This window comes from Oncorhynchus mykiss, chromosome 19 (assembly GCF_057628025.1).
Source record: "Oncorhynchus mykiss isolate SJ-2025 chromosome 19, ASM5762802v1, whole genome shotgun sequence".
Taxonomy (NCBI): domain Eukaryota; kingdom Metazoa; phylum Chordata; class Actinopteri; order Salmoniformes; family Salmonidae; genus Oncorhynchus; species Oncorhynchus mykiss.
This window is the reverse complement of record NC_143040.1, coordinates 36,838,507-36,858,642: the sequence shown is the minus strand read 5'-3', so window position 1 is coordinate 36,858,642 and position 20,136 is coordinate 36,838,507. Positions and strand designations below refer to the sequence as shown.

At 44.5% G+C, this 20,136-nt stretch overlaps 1 protein-coding gene across 5 annotated transcripts in view; it reads right to left on the bottom strand.

The window, feature by feature from the left end:
- Positions 1-1,768: 1,768 nt before the first annotated feature.
- The window catches only part of rps6ka5 (ribosomal protein S6 kinase A5), a 40,601-nt gene continuing 22,233 nt past the window's right edge, over positions 1,769-20,136 (bottom strand). For all 5 annotated transcript variants that reach the window (XM_036954582.2, XM_090210931.1, XM_090210930.1 and 2 more), the window contains 8 exons: positions 18,008-18,139; positions 17,550-17,683; positions 16,607-16,700; positions 14,743-14,913; positions 10,580-10,771; positions 7,994-8,153; positions 7,355-7,521; positions 1,769-7,077 (listed from right to left, as the gene is read on the bottom strand). In XM_036954582.2, coding sequence (XP_036810477.2) covers positions 6,628-7,077; positions 7,355-7,521; positions 7,994-8,153; positions 10,580-10,771; positions 14,743-14,913; positions 16,607-16,700; positions 17,550-17,683; positions 18,008-18,139 — 1,500 coding nt within the window. In that variant the 3' untranslated portion in view covers positions 1,769-6,627. The remainder of the gene's footprint in view (positions 7,078-7,354; positions 7,522-7,993; positions 8,154-10,579; positions 10,772-14,742; positions 14,914-16,606; positions 16,701-17,549; positions 17,684-18,007; positions 18,140-20,136) is intronic.

The window sequence follows — 20,136 nt, the reverse complement described above, 5'->3', positions numbered from 1 at the left end:
CACCCCAAAGCACTATCACATGGCTGCCCCAGTCATAACCCCCCCCCCCCACACACACGACAGTCCTACCCCCCTTGGATACATCCCAATCCCAGCCCTCTCCCACAGTCCTGCACCTTCAAAAACAGACTCCCTGTTCTTGTCTGCTTCTCTTTCCGTCTCCCTCACTCGCAGCATCAGTTGCAAAAGGGCAAAAATCTTACGAAAGTGACGTCATTAAATTAGGGTTTACCTTTATTGAACAAGGGCTGACAACTAAGTGCTGTACTGTCCAAGAATAAAACCAGAATTCAGATCCAGACTGAATAGGACATTTAGGCTTAACCGTTATCACATAGAAGTTACATATGGCAAGAACAGTGCACTGGTGCTACTTTCCTTGAGAATCACGTCAACATTTCAGTCAGACACAACTGAAGCAACCCTCCGATGTGGGACTGCGTTTAATTTACATGGTAGTAGAATGATGCTGCCATACATTCCCCCTGGGAATACCACTACTGACAGCCATGACAACTCACAGAACACTGTCTGGGTATACCACTACTGACAGCCATGACAACTCACAGAACACTGTCTGGGTATACCACTACCGACAGCCATGACAACTCACAGAACACTGTCTGGGAATACCACTGACAGAGCCACAGACACCGAGCCCCCTCTGCTGTCCAGATACTGAACAGTAACTATTGGCAGGAAATAGTTTATAAATATGGACTTCTCCATGCTTAGCTTCGAACTACTGAGAATGTGAAACAATCTCTACTGAACCAAGTCACTATGACGTAACTAAATAATCATAGACATCAATTCCTTTTAATATTCATCTCTGCCAAATTAGTTAATTAATGGTACAGCCGGATTTAGCTGTGTTTTACCAAAACATTCGTACCACAAGACTTGAACTTAGATATTTTACAGTATTACATTATTTTCTATATAAAAGAATAAAACCTTAATGCCCTTCACGTTTTTTTATAAACATTTATTTAAACAGATATATTAAACAAACCACAAACAAGCAATACCAACAGGATTGGTTTACAAAACAAAACACACTCCCTTCCAATGATAATATGCGAGTTGATTCAACTCGTTCTCACCCAAAACAATGCAATACAATACAAGGGTCACACACACAAAACGTTAACCTTATTTTCCTGACAAAACAAAACACAGTAGAAATCACATCAAAATTCATTGCTTAAAAAAAAAAAACTATTAGTATTCAATGTCATTCTCCCTCTGTAAAAGTTCACATTTCAAGACAACCCACTGCATTGTATCCAATGCAGTTGAATTATATATATATTTTAAAGTCATACCGTTTAGAATCTTATGGCGTAGCATAATTAAAGTATTTACAGCATTAGGACAAAGAAAAATACGGTTATTATTTTCGTTATTTCTTAAATGTACACGCATCTACCTAACTTCTATGACTCTTAACGCAAATACAATTTCTAGCCCAGCTAGATAAAATTTACAGATTTGATATAATAGCCATGAAATAACTTCTTCCAAATATTTTCTTAAAGCCTTTTTCTATGGATAAATATAAAATATAGTCACTAATGTTGCACAGTGAGTGGATAATGAGCTACAGAGAAGAGAATTAGGATGGTCCCTCAGTACCAGTTCATTAGAGCCAGGAGCTGGTCGACGCTGCCCTCTTGTGGCTGCCGTTGGACATGTCATCTTAAAACTACGGAGTGCCCTTTGCTTAACTTAGACATAATTTACAGTTAACTTTCAAATAAGAATACAAAAAGGAATTACATTTTATTTTGATAGACAACACAAATGTAAATAAATACATGTTCTATGATGCTAAAGCTATTCAAATCAAATGCACAGGTGTTGTTTTCATGGTTCCTCGTTTTTGAAGTAAGAAAATGTCCCTTGTAGAGTTCAGAATTAGAACAGCCCCAGGAAATCTTCTCTTACGAAACTCGGGATCAAACCAAAACACATAAACCACATCTCAGTTGAACAAATTATTTTCTAATTTAGGATGCATGTAAGATTCATCTATTTTAACAGGACTAAAACAATAGGACCGGATTCACAGCGAACAACAGCGCATATACACACACACACAATCATTTTACATGGGTAGACAATATAGAAAAAGACCCAGAACACCGCTATGCTCTTCAGTTCATAACATAATGCCGTATCGGAGAACATCCATGGTTTGGCTGGCCTGCACACCTGAATGATGGTGTATTAAGTGACCAAACCATATACCGCATGTTAAATGGCCCAAACACACAGGTATTGTGTTCACAGTGATGGCTAGGCTACGTAGGCCCTTGCAGTAACTAAAGGGGTAAGCAGTAGTGTCATAAATTACATTGACTGATGTTCCATTCCAAATGGAGGACAATTATCTACCGTGAACAAACCATCAATTGAATTCCCCCCCCACACAAAAAAAAACATTGTAAAAAAAATATATCAATAGTGCAAAGGTCGATAATATTAAAGCTGATTTGCAATGTTAGAAGGTTGGATATTTCAGATATAGTCTATTGAAAAGGACCCACCGCTCAGTACTATTCAGGAAGACAAGCTCCAGAGAACCATGCCCGTGACAATGTGGGATGTGTCTGTCTGTACCACCAATAGCATTGAATGTAGTGGGATGGGAGAGAACCAAGTGCCTCAGCCCTCATAGTTGAGCAGGCACAGGACTCACCTGGCAACAGGGGGGGGGGGGGGGGGGGGGGGGGGGGGGTCGAGCTTATTTCATAGCATAGCTATTGAGCTATTGAGTGAGGATGCACATTACAAATTAAATTGGGAACAAAAACTTTTGGGTGTGAAGTGTGAAGATGATGTTAATAAAAATACAAGTCAGCTTAGAGCGAGTCTGACCTAAAATGACACGAAACCGCAAGAGTTGAGCATTTCCTTTCTGGAACAAACAGGCCAGCACTACAGCAGACTCCCAGCTCCCAAAGGAGAGTCAATATAGGACACACTCCTTCCTCTCCTCCCTTCCGTTCTCCTTAACACGCCCCCCCCCCCCCCCCCCCCCCCCTCACCCTCTCTTCCGGTCCTCCCATCCCCTGCTTCCTCTCTTCTGTGAGTTGTGCTCTCTAGTCTATTAATAGACCCAAACAACTTTAGGTTTAATGGGGCAGAAAAGAAGGAGGGAGGGAACTCATGTAGAATGAAGTCAGGAGAAGAGAAGAGCTTTGTACTATTTAGCTTCTAGGGTTCAGCCTTTTAGTCCATGAAACTGAGAAGTGCATGTGTGTGTGTGTGTGTGTGTGTGTGTGTGTGTGTAAACAGTGTTCCCTGTTGACATATCAAGCTATAGGTTCAGACCTTTTTTGGAGAGGACTGTATGAAATGGGGAGAGCAATAATATATTTATGGTTTCAGCATGAACTGAGTTCAAATGAAGCCCTCAATCCGAAAAGCAAGCTGAAAAGTCCCTGTGCCCCGTTGTCTAGAAATAAACAAGTTCACGCCTCTGACAGTCAGACAGTGTCATACAGATATTCAGACAGGAAGTATCCTCACCAATACGAGTCGGATGGGGAAACATGTGAGTACTTGCATAGAAAGGAAACATCGCATGCAGATCTTAACAGGTCGCTACCTAAAAGTGTGTTTCCACACAGAATGCCGCTTCTAACTACTCAAGTAGATAAAGAAAGCCAGGTCGAGGCGCTCTTCGCAAAGCAACATGTCAAGATGTGCATCACAAGAGTTCAAACCACAGTGTGTCCCAAGAACGCCAACCAACCATTATCTCAGTCCTGCAACACTAGAATACAGAGAAAGACACGATGAAAGGAGATTCATTTATGTTTCTACAAAAATAGCAACCAGTGAACTGTTTGTAGTAGTCTGAAGCAGAGCCAGACAGAGTACCAGTCAATATTGGACACACCTACTCATTCAAGGGTTCTTATTTATTTTTACTATTTTCTATTTTGAAGATTAATAGCAAAGACATTAAAACTATGAAATAACACATTTGAAATCATATTGTAACCCCCCAAAAAATCTTAAATCAAAATATATTTTATATTTGAGATTCTTCAAAATAGCCACCCTTTGCACAGTCCTGGCATTCTCTCAACCAGGTTCACCTGGAATGCTTTTCCAACAGTCTTGAAGAAGTTCCCACATATAGCCACCCGGCAGGGTAGCCTAGTGGTTAGAGCGTTGGACTAGTAACCGAAAGTTTGCAAGTTCATATCCCCGAGCTGACAAGGTACAAATCTGTCATTCTGCCCCTGAACAAGCAGTTAACCCACTGTTCCTAGGCTGTCATTGAAAATAAGAATTTGTTCTTAACTGACTTGCCTAGTTAAATAAAGGTCAAAATAAATAAATATGCTGAGCACTTGTTGGCTGCTTTTCCTTCACTCTGCAGTCCGACTCATCCCAAACCATCTCAATTTGGTTGAGGTCGGGTGATTGTGGAGGCCAGGTCATCTAATACAACACTCAATTACTCTCCTTCTTGGTCAAATAGCCCTTACACATCCTGGAGGTGTGTGGGGTCATTGCCCTGTTGAAACACAAATAACAGTCCCACTAAGCGCAAAACAGATGGGACGGCGTATCGCTACAGAATGCTGTGGTAGCAATGCTGTTTAAGTGTGCCTTGAATTCAAAACAAAATCAGACAGTGTCACCAGCAAAGCACCCCCACACCACCTCCTCCATGCTTCAGTGGGAAATACACATGCAGAGATCATCCGTTCACCTACTCTGCGTCTCACCAAGACACAGCGGTTGGAACCAAAAATCTCTCATTTGGACTCATCAGACCAAAGGACAGATTCTACCATTCCAATGTCCATTGCTCGTGTTTCTTGGCCCAAGCAAGTCTCTTCTTATTACTGGTGTCCTTTAGTAGTGGTTTCTTTGCAGCAATTCAACCATGAAGGCCTAATTCACGCAGTCTCCTCTGAACAGTTGATGTTGAGATGCGTCCGTTACTTGAACTCTGTGAAGCATTTATTTGGGCTGCAATTTCTGAGGCTGGTAACTGTAATGAACTTATCCTCTGCAGCAGAGGTAACTCTGGGTCTTCCATTCCTGTGGTGGTCCTCCATTCCTGTCCTCATGAGAGCCAGTTTCATCATAGCGCTATAATGGTTTCTGCGATTGCACTTAAGAAACTTTCAAGTTCTTGAAATTTTCCAGATTGTTACTTTAAGACATGAAGGTCAGTCAGACTGTCATTTCTATTTGCTTTTTTGAGCGGTTTTTGCCATAATATGGACTTGGTATTTTACTAAACAGGGCTCTCTTCTGTATACCACCCCTACCTTGTCACAACACAACTGATTGGCTCATTAAGGAAATAAATTCCACAAATTAACTTTTAAGGCACACCTGTTAATTGAAATGCATTCCAGGTGACTACCTCATGAAGCTGGTTGAGAGAATGCCAAGTGTGCAAAGCTGTCAAAGGCAAAGGGTGGCTATATGAAGAATCTCCAATATAAAATCTATTTTGATTTTTGGAACACTTTTTTGGTTACTACATGATTCCATTTGTGTTATTTCAGTTTTGATGTCTTCACTATTATTCTACAATGTAGAAATTTGTCAAAAGAAAAACACTTGAATGAGTAGGTGTTCTAAAACGACAGACAGACAGAGAGAGACAAGGGCAGGAGACAGCATCTAATGTAGAAAAGGCAGAAGTTTTTGGCACAGTACTTGTAACTCCCCTGCCACCTTCAGGACAAGTTGATGTATATGAGGATCCTACCCTACTATTTGTCGTCCACAACAAAACACTGACTAGGCCTGAAACATAACATCAACCTGCCATTGAAACGTTTTGCAATGAGGTGACACTGGGTCTAGATCTCAGGGGGGGTCCTAGATCTCAGGGGGGAGGGGGGGGGGGGGGGGGGGTTCTAGATTTCAGGTTGGTGGTCTGAGCATTTCCATCTATCATAACTTATTAATGGTTCACAGCTGTTTAACACAAAAGGAAGAAAGAATTTCGGTCTGCATTATTGTCATACATAAAATCCTGCAAAATATATGTGCTCCGCTTTAAAAACTAGAGGTTCACCCCAATGTGAGAAGCTGCAGTACTTGTGGCTTAGCGGCCCATTTTTAAAATAACGCATCATACCAGTATAAAAAGAGACCAAGAAACACAACCAGGACGACCATCTACTAAACCTGACAAACTAACAAACAAAAAGACATGACTGAAACAGAGTTGTGGTTGTAGAGGGTTCTCGCCGCTGTCTAGCCCTGAATCCATAGAGCAGCCCTTATCATTTGGCGTGTGTCTACTGCTAGCAATGACCGAGAGGTGGTTCCTGCTCCCGCTGCATGCTCAGTTTTGGAGGCGTGCGTGCGTGCGCTGTCCATGCGTGTGACTGATTGACTGCGAGCTGCCATGGAAGGAGAGCAAGAGAGGGAGAGAACAATAGAGGGTTCTCCCTGCCGTCCGTCCAGCCATCTTTCTGACGGCGCAGGCCTTCTCCCTGCCTTCTTTCCCCTCGCTCGCTCAGTGCGTGTTTTGAGATCGACCGCATGTGACCGCACAGAAAGACTGACCTACAAATTAAGATTAGCGAATCAGCCGTGCTCAGGCTGATCCCCTTTTAATACACCGCCTGTCTCTCATTGTGAGAAGTGGAAGGCTGGAGGGCGCGGGCGTTCCGGGGCAGGGTCGCTGTCTGAGCCCAGGGCGAGGGGTGTCGTGACAGGGGTGGTGTTGGAGGGCTGGGGTGGAGGGTTGGGGTCTCCACTCGTCTTCACCTGGTGGGTCTGGGAGGAAGAGGAGTGGGTGTCCGGGTGGGTCTGGGAGGAGGAGGAGGAGGAGTGGGTGTCCTGGTGGGTCTGGGAGGAGGAGGAAGAGGAGTGGGTGTCCTGGTGGGTCTGGGAGGAGGAGGAAGAGGAGTGGGTGTCCTGGTGGGACTGGGAGGAGGAGGAAGAGGAGTGGGTGCTCTCACCGGAGCTGCTCCTGGTCTCTGTGCTGGTGCTGGTCTTCTTCATCTTCCTCCTCTTGGCCAGCGGGGCCTTGTCCACCGTCTGCAGACGGAAACCCTCCCGCTTACACTTGTTGAACGCCTGGAGAAGCAGAACCCAAGACCACAATAAAAACAACAAGAATTGCCTTGGCAGCAGCCAATGCGTGGGGTCCATAAACACAATTACAAACAAGAAATCAACAATAGGAAACTACAATAAACACACTGGATTTATACCCTCCATCACCCATTCCTTTTGGAAGAACTGAAACGGGGATATTGGATATTCTCAAACACTCTCCTTGCCTCTTCTAATGCAAACCCTGTCATTCACTCATCATGCCCCCCCCCCCCCCGATTGAATGAATAAAGCTCACGTTGAAGGTAGCCTTGACGTAGGTGTGTACGGACACGGTGGTGGAGGAGCCCAGGATGTCTGGGGTCATCAGAGGGTTGGAGGAGAGCTGGCTGTCGTCTTGGAGCCAGGCGTTGTACCTCAGACCACACATCTTGATACGCTTGTCTGGGTCCACTGTCAGCAGCTCTATAGGTACCACACCAACGATGGATATTACAAGCACTAATACTGTATGTCAACACAGAATCTCGGGGGGACGGGGACCAGCCAACTATTATATCAACCAGCCAACTATTAGAACCAGGCGTGCTAGATTAGGGTTGAGTGAGAAACCTACAGGGCGGTAGCTCTCCAGGAACAAGGTTGGAGAGCCCTGGACCAGACAGACACCTGGTGAACATTAGACACCCCCGCTGGTGAGCAGCAGCACCAGAGACACGCTGAACTCTTGAGGAGTTACACCTCCATCCAGACGACACTAAGGTCGACTCACACATCAACTAATTTACTAAAACCAGGGGTGAACCACAAGAAAAACACACGCAGAGTAATTACCGGAGTCATTCAGTAAGTGGAACCAACGCAGGCTTCACCTTGCAGCAAAGCATTCCCGAAGTTGACGTCATATCTTCTGACCTTTCAACCCCCCCCCGCTCACCTTGTATAAGGTCCTTGGCCTGCTGCGAGACACTCCTCCAGGCCTCGCCCTCGAAGGAGAAGTCTCCCTGTTTAATCTTCCTCATGATCTCTTCAGCGCTGGTGTGGGTCAAACTCTTCCCCTGACACTGGAATGGCACCTGACCCGACAGCATGGTGTACTGGAACATAATCGTAATAAAACACATTCTAAACATAATAATACAGATTTTGGAATCCTACATGTGGCCTATATGATGACGTTGTGTATACATGTTTTCTCCACGTCTTACTAAGTCATGTACTGGGTGTACGCTCACTTGATCTAAGCCCGATTAAGGTTGGCCCGGTTTCTAATACCTCATTAAACAGCCGTTTTGGCCGTGCATGTGTCTGTCTGTCTCTGGGACGTCCGCTCATCGGCTTGCTATGCTTCCAGGGCACTCTGCTATACAGAGCCTGGTCTGTCAGGAAGCGTCACATCACTGCTCTGTACACACAGCCAGCACACTACTATACTCTACCCCCAGGGGCCAACGCGCAGAGCGAGAGAGAGCGAGAGAGGACTGAGGCTGCACGCTTGAAAGGACATGCAGAGAACTCGCTCTTCCTCTCTCTACTCTTCTTCCTCTCACCTCTCGTCTCGCTCTCTTTCCTATCACTCTCCATCCATCCCCCTCACTCACTCGAACCTCCCCTCTTCATTCTTATTCTCTTCAGATGGCCATTGAATTACACTGACATTTCCACTGGCAGGAAGCAATGCCACAGCCTCCTGTGGCCACAGAAAAGTATTAAAAGCTACAGTCTGCGATTAAAAAATATATTTTTTCAATCAGCTGAGGGATGGGGCTAGGGCACTTGCAACCCTTCTCCAAGTCATAAACAGTGCTTTCCATACGAAGGCTGACAGTCCAGGACATCCAAGAGATCGTTTAACCATCTTTTGACGTAATACATCATTTTGTTTACATTCTTCTAGTTTGTAAACAAAGGAGTAAGAAACCCTCATATTTGGAGTTACGATCAAAATGAACAAATTAAATGACCCGCTCTGCTCTGGCTAGGCCTATGACCGGTCAAGAGTTTTTTTTTTTACTCAAGAGAAAAATAGTTATCACATGCGGCGTTCCACAAAGTTCAATTTTGGGTCCGGTACTGTTGAGTTTATAAATGGTTGCGTCATCACAAAGCACGGCATTGATTTCCACTGCTACGTAGACGATACACAACTTTACATTTGTGTCACCAGAGGATTTTGGCACCACAAATAAATTATACTGTATTAGTGATTTAAATACTTGGATGGCTCACAATTTCCTCCAGCTAAATCAAGACAAGACTGAGGTACTTATTGTTGGAGCCAAAGCACACAGAGAATCTAGCCGCACATTGAATTCACAGGCAATAAAGATAAAACACCAGGTAAAAAAGCAACCTAGGTGTCATTTTAGATTCTGAACTCAATTTCGAAACGCACATTAGGAATGTGACCAAAGCCCATTTTATCCCCACTTGAGGAACACAGAAACCGCAGCGTCTTGGCAATCTCAGGCTGATAGAGGGACTCATTATTACAAGGCGGCTTGACTACTGTAATGCTCTCCAGTCTGGTCTTTAAGAGAATGCCATACAGAATGCTGCAGCACGGGTACTGACCAAGACCACACAGAGAACACACATTACACTGTTTTTAAAAAAAAAGGTCTCTGCACTGGAGTTTTAGAATACATTTGAAGATTATTCTATTGGTTTGTAAATCAATCTACGATTGTGCACCCCAATAATGCCTTTAAGTTCTGTACCCAGTAGGTCCCTCAGGTCCTCTGGCCTTTTAACTATCCCGAAGCCTAGGACCAAGAGGCATGGAGAGGCAGCCTTTAGTTATTATGCCCCCAGCCTCTGGAATAGCCTGCCAGAGAGAACCTGAGGCAGGCCGAATCAGTGGACATAATTAAGAAATCTTAAAAAACATTTTTAGCTTCGCTTTTCCTTAGGGTGCTTTTTTTTGTCTTTCAGTTTTTGTTATTCTTTAGTTTTTTATCCTCTTATGTTTATTTGTTGTGTAATAAAAAAATATATATTTTCATTGTTTTTTTGAAACTTGTTTTCCCCCTGTGAAGCGCATTGCGTTGCATTCATATCTGAAATGTACAGTATAAATAAAGCTAAGTGCTGCTGGTAGATCGTCGTTTAGTGGTGAATATTGATGCGTGTCAGCAGCACAGCACACCCCCGGACACAACAGCAGCATGTTAGCAGTACTGAATAAAACATAGAGATGGGTATCAGACAGGCCCTAACCACATAACACAGGATACAGAAAACACCGGAACAACTTCCCTTGTGAATGGCCTTGACAAAAACTCCCAACATAAAACTGTCGAATCAAGCTAGAATTTGTGTAGCTGTATTGAATCAATGAAACACAAGATCTACCAAAAGTGCAGCTATTGGTACAGGTAAAGGCTCCGGGTTGGATTCGGAACACCCCGACATCCTTCTCAAAACCCAATTGGAGGAGACGTTCTAAGGGAAGGAACCTTGGATCTTCAACGTATTTAAAGGGTATAAGGACTCACTCCTCCTCTGTACCACCTCCACTCACCAGGATGACGCCCAGGCTCCAGAGGTCACATGACTCGTCGTAGCCGTCGTATTTGAGGATCTCCGGCGCGGCGTAGGCCAGGGTGAAACACGGCGTCTTCAGCAGCTGGTTGTCTGGGGGCTTCAGCCGGGCGAACCCAAAGTCTATGATCTTTATCTCAGAGTTCTCACTCTCGTCTGTGAACAGCAAGTTCTGAACGGGGTTTCAAGAGAGAAACAGGTTTCTGTTATTGCTCCAGAGTCTATTTGAATGCATAATTGCAATCTCAAATGGCACACCCGTTACCATTTCTAGTCCATTAATGACAGGAAGGATGAGATGCACCACTTTTAAAGGGCCAGCTTCAGTTCCATTTGGCCAGATGGAGAAAATAAATGTTAACAAAAAAAAGATATCATGCTTCATTCAAGCCTTTGATCGTTATATTCTATTCATATGCAATGAACATGTACAGCACATTTGGAAAGGATTCAGTCCCTTCCCCTTTCTCCATATCTTGTTTCGTTACAGCCTTATTTCAACATGGATTAAATAAACATTTTCCTCAAATCTACACACAAAACCCCCATAATGACAAAGCAAAAACAGGTCATTTTTTGGTGCAACTTTATTACAAATAAAAATGTACATAAAGTATTCAGACCCTTTGCTATGAGACACGAAATGGAGCTCAGGTGGATCCTGTTTCCATTGGTCAGCCTTCATGTTTCTACAACTTGGGAGTCCACCTGTGGTAAATTCAATTGATTTGGAAAGGCACACACACCTGTCTATAAAATGTCCCACAATTGACAGCGCATGTCAGAGCAAAAACCAAGCCATGAGGTTGAAAGAATTGTCCTTAAGAGTGCCGAGAAAGGATTGTGTTGAGGCACAGATCTGGGGAAGGGCAGCCCAGCCAAACTGAGAAATCTGGGGAGAAGAGCCTTGTTCAGGGAGGTGACCAAGAACCCGATGGTCACTCTGTGGAGATGGGAGAACCTTCCACAAGGACAACCATCTCTGCAGCACTCAGGTCTTTATGGTAAAGTGGCCAGACCACTGTACCATAAAGAAGCCACTCCTCAGTAAAAGCCACATGACAGCCCGCTTGGAGTTTGCTAAAAGGCACCTAAAGGACTCTCAGGCCATGAGAAACAAGATTCTCTGGTCTGATAAAACCAAGAATAAACTCTTTGGCCTGAATGCCAAGCGTCACGTCTGGAGGAAACCTGGCCCCATCCCTACAGTGAAGCATGGTGGTAGCAGCATCATGCTTTGGGGATGTTTTTCAGGGACTGGGAGACTAGTGAGGGTTGAGGGCAAGATGAACAGAGCAAAGAACAGAGATATTCTCGATGAAGACCTGCTCCAGAGCTTTCAGGACCTCAGACTGGGGCGAAGGTTCAACGTCCAACAGAAAAATGACCCTAAGCACACAGCCAAGACAATGCAGGAGTGGCTTCAGGACAAGTCTCAATTTCCTTGAATGGCCCAGCCAGAGCCCGGACTTGAGCCCGATCAAACATCTCTGGAGAGACCTGAAAATAGCTGTGCAGCGACGCTCCCCATCCAACCTGAGCGCTTGAGAGGATCTGCAGAGAAGAACGGGAGAAACTCCCCATATACAGGTGTGTCAAGCTTGTAGCGTCATACCCAAGAAGACTCGAGGCTGTAATCACTTCCAAAAGGTGTACCTTTACTGAGTAAAGGGTCTAAATATTTATGTAAAAGTGATTTGTTTTTTATTTGTAATAAATGTGCAAAAATGTCTAAAAACCTGTTTTTGCCTTGTCATTATGGGGTATTGTGTAGATTGATGCAGGTAAAAAACCTAAGGCTGTAACGTATCAAAATGTGGAAAAAGTCCAGGGGTCAGAATACTTTCTGAACGCACTGTATTTAGCTAGACCATACATAGAGATCATCAGGATAAGTTGGGAGTGTCCCTCAAGTTCTTTACTTCCAGGGGTTCAACAGCCTGATCCCAGATCTGTTTGCGCAGTATGGCCAGCCCATAAAGATAATAAACTCGGCAAAATAAAGAAACGTCCCTTTTTCAGGACCCAGTCTTTCAAAGATTATTTGGATTTTTACGAATTACTTCACAGATCTTCATTGTAAAGGGTTTAAACACCGTTTCCCATGCTTGTTCAATGAACCATAAACAATGAATGAACATGCACCTGTGGAACAGTCGTTAAGACACTAACAGCTTACAGACGGTAGGCAATTAAGGTCACAGTTATGAAAACTTAGGACACTAAAGAGGCCTTTCTACTGACTCTGAAAAACACAAAAAGAAAGATGCCCAGGGTCCCTGCTCATCTGCGTGAACGTTCCTTAGGCATGCTGCAAGGAGGCATGAGGATTGCAGATGTGGCCAGGGCAAGAAATTACAATGTCCGTACTGTGAGACGCCAAAGAGAGCGCTACAGGGAGACAGGACGGACAGCTGATCGTCCTCGCAATGGCAGACCACGTGTAACAACACGTGCACAGGATAGGTACATTCAAACATCACACCTGCGGGACAGGTACAGGATGGAAACAACAACTGCCCGAGTTACACCAGGAACGCACAATCCCTCCATCAGTGCTCAGACTGTCCGCAATAGGCTGAGAGAGGCTGGACTGAGGGCTTGTAGGCCTGTTGTAAGGCAGGTCCTCACCCCACATCACCGGCAACAACGTTGCCTATGGGCACAAACCTACCGTCGCTGGACCAGACAGGACTGGCAAAAAGTGCTCTTCACTTCGGTTTTGTCTCACCAAGGGCGATGGTCGGATTCACGCTTATCGTCGAAGAATGAGCATTACACCGATGCCTGTACTCTGGAGCGGGATCGATTTGGAGGTGGAGGGTCCGTCATGGTCTGGGGCGGTGTGTCACAGCATCATCGGACTGAGCTTGTCGTCACTGCAGGCAATCTCAATGCTGTGCGTTACAGGGAAGACTTCCTCCTCCCTCATGTGGTACCCTTCCTGCAGGCTCATCCTGACATGACCCTCCAGCATGACAATGCCACCAGCCATACTGCTCATTCCTAGTGATTTCCTGCAAGACAGGAATATCAGTGTTCTGGCATGGCTAGCGAAGAGCCCGGATCTCAATCCCATTGAGCACGTCTGGGACCTTTTGGATCGGAGGGTGAGGGCTAGGGCCATTCCCCCCAGAAATGTCCGGGAACTTGCCTTGGTGGAAGAGTGAGGTAACATCAAACAGCAAGAACTGGCAAATCTGGTGCAGTCCATGAGGAGGAGATGCACTGCAGTACTTAATGCAGCTGGTGGCCACACCAGATACTGACTGTTACTTTTGATCCCCACCTTTGTTCAGGGACACATTATTAAATTTCTGTTAGTCACATGTCTGTGGAACTTGTTCAGTTTATGTCTCAGTTGTTGGAATCTTGTTATGTTCAAACAAATATTTACACGTTAAATTTGCTGAAAATAAATGCAGTTGACATCGAGAGGATGTTTCTTTTTTTGTTGAGTTTACATGCCATTTAGCAGATGCTTTCATCCAAGAGACTAAACTCATGCATACATTTTACATACAGGTGGTCAGGGGAATCAAACCCACTATACTGGTGCAGCAAGAGTCATGCTCTACCAACTGAGCTACAGAGGACCACAGGTCTGGGAGCAGCCTAGACGGTTGAGTAGTACCAATGACAGTGTGTATAAATGGAGAAAGCCATCGATTACTTGGCACCCTTCATTCCTATGTGAAGACTCAATAGCACATTGAAGCCAAATTAAGTCAGTTAAGATGGCGTCTCATGGAGACATAACATGCGCAGTTTGAGCTACTCCAGGAAGTGACATTACAGGCTAGCTCAGTTATGCCCCCTCATTGAGTAAGTCAAGTTGAAGGCCGACCGGGGTGCTGCAGGCCGCCATTAGCAACTAAAATATCCTTAATAACTTCTTCAGTGTGTGATTTTCAAATAACCGGTTCAAGGACATACATCTGGTGTATTAGAAGCAACGATTGGTACCATGACGGTCTTCAAATTTGTATTGTATTGTACACAAAGATTGGCCACGAAGATTTTTTCCATTCTCTATAATGGGGGAATCCCGTTTTCCCGCAAACAATGCCTGCAGTACCGCAGTCGGCCTTGAACTTCCGTAGCCGCAATGAGAGGGGGCAGTCATTCTCCCAATAGTAGTACCTCTGGCTTGAGGTCCCTGTGCACCACTCCTACATCGTGCATGTGGCTGACGGCTGACACCAGTCTCCTCATGATGCGGCTGGCCTCAGTCTCACTGAAGTGCTGCTTCCTCCGGATCCTCTCCAGCAGCTCTCCACCACGCAGCAGCTCCAACACCAGGTACGTATGCAGCTGGAGGGGAGAAGGAGAGACAAAGCAAGTTACACACACACACACACACACACACTTACCCATAGGGTCTCCAGAGAGAGCCTTACCGTCATGTTGACCAACGGCTCATAGTTCCTATACGGACGTATAAAACTGTATTTTCTAACTTTAAAAATAAATAAATATTGGAGGTCATACGAAGTAGGAAACGTCACGCTTTATGGAATTCATGTGATCGATTGCTCCGAGCCCAAGGCTGTGGTTATACAATAGCGGGAATTGTTTGGAAAACTCAAAACGGTAGAAACCCTGAGTCCACATTTCTATTTTGTATGAAACATGTCCTGATAACAATACAGATGTCACGGTGATGGAGAGATGAAACCAGAACAGAGTGGCTGAAGTGAAAGGACCCTGATAAAGAGGCTAGAGAATAATGTACCTACGTCTGTCTGTGGCACTGCAGCCGGGTAGAGTAGGCTTTCTCATTAGTGCTCGAAGAGGGGAACAAAGACCGAGAGAGAGAGAGGGAAGGGGCGGGAAGGTGGCCTGCATCCCAATTCTCCACCCTTCTCCCAAAGTATGCACTTGGACACCACTGGCTATGTCCCAACTCTCCATGCAGGTGGTGTGTGTCCCAATTGACGGGGAGTGTGCAAGTGCACACTTTGGGAGAAAAGGTGTAGAATTGGAACGCAGAATGGGAGAGGAGGGCCGCAGCAAGGCGGCTCTGCTTTGATCTAGTTAACAGCCCTCGGTCTGCCTGAATTCTAAATGGCTCCCTTTATAGTGCACTACTTTTGACCAGGGCTCCTATAGTGGACCAGGGCTGTGGTCAAAAGTAGTGTGCTTTAAAAAGGAAATATGGTGCCATTTAGGCCAAGCCCTCTCTGAGGTACAGTACAGTAACAACCCAGCAGAGCTCATCAGAGCTACAATGCTGCTCCTAGGCCTGAAGGGCCCCAGATAATGAACATGGCCAATATCAGACACACACACACACACACACACACACACGTTTGACCCAATTAGGAGAAAAGTTTTTTTCTTCTCTCACCAAGCTCAAATCCTTCATGAGATCTAAAGGCCCACATACAGACATGAAATATGCTCTGTGTAGGTTAATTCATCTATACCTACAATGGATGTGCCCGTATGTGGCGCAGCTGTTGTGCTGCAGTAAAATGCAGTGTATACAAACTGAAATATGGGGGTATAGTGTAGTGTTTATTATAAGACGATATGAAGGAGAGAAGAGGGAGATGGAGAATGTCCCAGGAGGAATCTCGCTTCCACGTTCATCTGCTTTGTTCCACCTCTGACTTAATAAGGCCATCTGCCGTTAGTCTCGTCTTAGGATCACCAGTTCGGTTAGGAAAGAAAATAGCCATTTCTAAAGATGGGCTTTCACCGGCAACACTTGTGATAACAGGTCTCTCTGGTAAAATAGAGGATATCATCTCGATGAGAAGAAACTGTAAGAAATGACAAGTTCTATGAAAATACGTGTTTGTTTTTTTTTGCCTACTTCAGTGATTCCAGCGAGTGTCTGCCGAACGACTGAAATATAACGTAATGCAATGTTTCCACTGACTCCACGGCACGCGCGTCTAACCAGCATAGCAGAGACAGCAAAGATAACATCTCTTCTGTAAGAAGTGCCTGTTATCTAAAATGAGACTAACATTTAAAGATAAGGTTCAATAAAATGTACCTGATCATGGTAAATCTCGTGAGTCTTGACGATGTTGGGGTGGCCGTCGCAGAGCTTCAGAGCTGCAATCTCTTTCTGTGTCTGGGCCTCCATCCTAGAGGGGACATGGGAGAGACGAGACGCAAAGTGTCATCAGAAGGAGTCGCCTGTCACGTGTGCACCTGTCACAGGTGTCACCCCCGTAAGTTCAGTGTCACCACTGAAGCCTATTCCTGTCAGGGAAGTGTTGGCACACTTCATCCACCAGCAGCCAACAAGTGTTGTAATCGCTACCGCAACGTCTGGTGGCCTGGAATTTACATCACATCGAGTGAGACCAAACAAATTTAATTCGATGTTTAACGGATGTCTCACTACATTTTTCTCCAAAATAATTGTTTTATTTAAAATCAGCTAAATTGAAAAGTGAATGAAAAATGGCACAATTATACACACATTTTTGAACTACTTTTAAAAGAATCTCAAATCGTATAAAACGTCAAACCTTTTTTATTTTATTTTTTAAATTATGGCGATTCAAAGTCGGCTTGTGATGAAACTGAGGCAGTTTGGGCTGGAAAGGCAGTGTACATGTGTGTTCAGTGGAAGGGCATCGATGGGATATTATAGCACAAAGTAATGTCCTCAAGTTTCCAGTAAAGTGACAGAGCTTCCTCTTGGATTATGGCTCAACTATGCCTCTTTTAGCCTCCCTAAGAGGCAAAAATCTCATGATTAGGTCGCTAGTTGTTAAACTAAAGTTGATGTAGTATTTGAACAATGGGGTTCTACTTTTTTCTTCTTCCTCAAAAAAAATGAAATAATACTACAATGTCTTATCTAGTTAGCTAGCCAACTCCCAATAAACACACATCAGTGAGCTCCGGGCAGGGCCGGTCTGAGCCTGGTACAGTATGGCAGCACAAAACAGATCTGGGAACCAGGCTAGCCTATGGTACAGTACCTCTTGCTGACGATTTTCACAGCGTACTTCTGGCCAGTCTTCTTGTGGGTGCACTGCCTACAAATGGAGAAGCTGCCCTCGCCCAGAGCATTGTCCTTCAGGTTCATCTCATAGTTCATATAGAACGGAGAGTCCTAAAAGAGAAGATTGTCTTACCAAATCACAAAGAACGCCGTTTTCATAACGCCACTATCAGTCGCTAATTAGTCAACACCACACCTGAGCCAAAGCTGAAAATAGAATTTAAAAAAAATACAGTAGCTAAATGATTCACTCCTGGAAGGACTGAAACCTGAAAAGACGAATGCAAAAACAATTGAAAGCAAGCGTTGCTCTAGGGAGAAAACTCCTCTTTCTTAGTGGCTGTAGTTAAGCTATTAAAGCTAAGTGTGTTTAGGTGGCGGGAATAAATACAACCCTATCCATCTAAACTGTACTACACACACACACAGGTGTACCTTCATCATGGCGCTGCGGGCCACAGCAGCAGACCCCGGCCTCTGTGACCCTGATCCTCCACACAGCTGTAGTGTGTCGTCCATTACAGCGTTCCACTTGAACAGGATGGAGGGGGCCATGAACGAGTAGCCCTGTAACCAGGACAGAGAGACAGAGAGAGGGGGTATTACATGAAGCAGAAATATGAAGCGAGAGGTGGCCATGAACAAATAGCCCTGTAACTAGGACAGAGAGACAGAGAGAGGGGGTATTACATGAAGCAGAAATGTGAAGCGAGAGGTAGCCATGAACAAGTAGCCCTGCACAAAGGACACACATAACAAGAAGTGGGTTTAATATAATATACCTCGTCAACGGTATACCCTTCACATTATAGAGCTGAGACGTCCTTTTCACCATTGTTGCAGCAACAATGCATAAGATGGCCATCGCCACCAAAGTAGACTAGGTTGGGTTCAAATCTGAACTTCAAAACGTAGTTTTCTTCATTTTACTGAAAAGGCATGCAGCGTTTATTTCATTCAATAACTACATTATAACCCATCAATCCTGTAACAACTGTGGCGTGAGCATGACAATGGCTGCCATTCATTGGTGGTCCACCTGTGCTCATTGTTATAACTGTCATCTATGACAGGATTGGGATGTGCTGCCTGGTTCCAACTATGAAGGGCCCAGAGCTAGCTAGCTAGAACACACACACACACAGCTGTGTGGAATGCATGCAGAGTAAGAGCTGTGGATGGACGGATGGATGGATGGATGAGAATACCCTAATTGCCAGGCATCAATATCTGATTGCGCTGCTGTGAAATTACATCTCGTCGGGGCTCTAATGCAATTTAATTTTGTTTTGTGAGGCGAGGCGGGAGCGCAGACCCCCAAGAGTTAAAAGTTGTGATAGCAGCAGTTCTCTCTAACGCAATTGCTCAGGCCTGGCGTCAAATTATAAAGACTAGCCTACAAATTCTAGTATATGTGAAATTTGGGCTGCGTGCATGAAATAAAACAAGCCAAGATGAAGTTGGCAATCATAGGTTTAAGGCGTAATTGAGGCAGACATGGTGATTCTCTGGAACCGTAACCTTTTATTCCAGCAGAGAAAAGAGAGAGAAGCCCTTATAAATGGGCCTATTGATCAGCCAGGCTCGAGGAGCCAGAAGGCATGGCAATCACAGCTGAGATTTTGCTCAATAGCCTACATCAATCAGGCACTCAACCAAAAGCTGGCACACAGCTGCATTCATAAAGTGTCTCAGTGTAGGAGTGCAGATCTAGGATCAGGTCCCTCCGTCCATATAATTATGATCTAAAAAGGCAAAAATGGATCCTCGATCTGCACTCATGCTCAGAGATGCTTTATGAATAGGGGCTCTGGGACACATTATGGTTCAAAACTATAGCATAAATAGTCATTCACATCTGTTAGGTCCATCAGAACTGCATATGGCTATAATTATACGCCTTGAATGAAAAGCCCTTTAGTCAATTTGAATACCAATGTACACACAGACGGGCTTGCACTGACTTTAAAGCAAGCTATTGAGGAGTTTCTAAACAACGTCAATAGCTGAGGAGTCAAATACATACAGTACTCGTCAAAAGTATGGACACGCCTACTCATTCAAGGGTTTTTATTTGTACTATTTTCTACATTGTTGAATAATAGTGAATACATCAACAGTATAAAATAACATTTGGAATTATTACTAAGCAAGAAAGTGTTAAACAAATCAAAATATATTTATTCTTCTTCAAAGTAGCCACCCTTTGCACAATCTTGGTATTCTCTCAACCAGTTTCACCTGGAATGCTTATCCAACAGTCTTGAAGGAGTTCCCACATATGCTGAACACTTGTTGGCTGCTTTTCCTTCACTGTGCGGTCCAACTCATCCCAAACCATCTCAATTGGGTTGAGGTCGGGTGATTGTGGAGGCCAGGTTAGCTGATGCAGCCCTCCATCACTCTCCTTGGTAAAATAGCCCTTACACAGCCTGGAGGTGTGTAGGGTCATTGTCCTGTTGAAAAACAAATGATAGTCCCCCTAAGCGCAACCTAGATGGGATGGCATATCGCTGTGGTAGCCATGCTGGTTAAGTGTGCCTTGAATTCTAAATAAATCACTG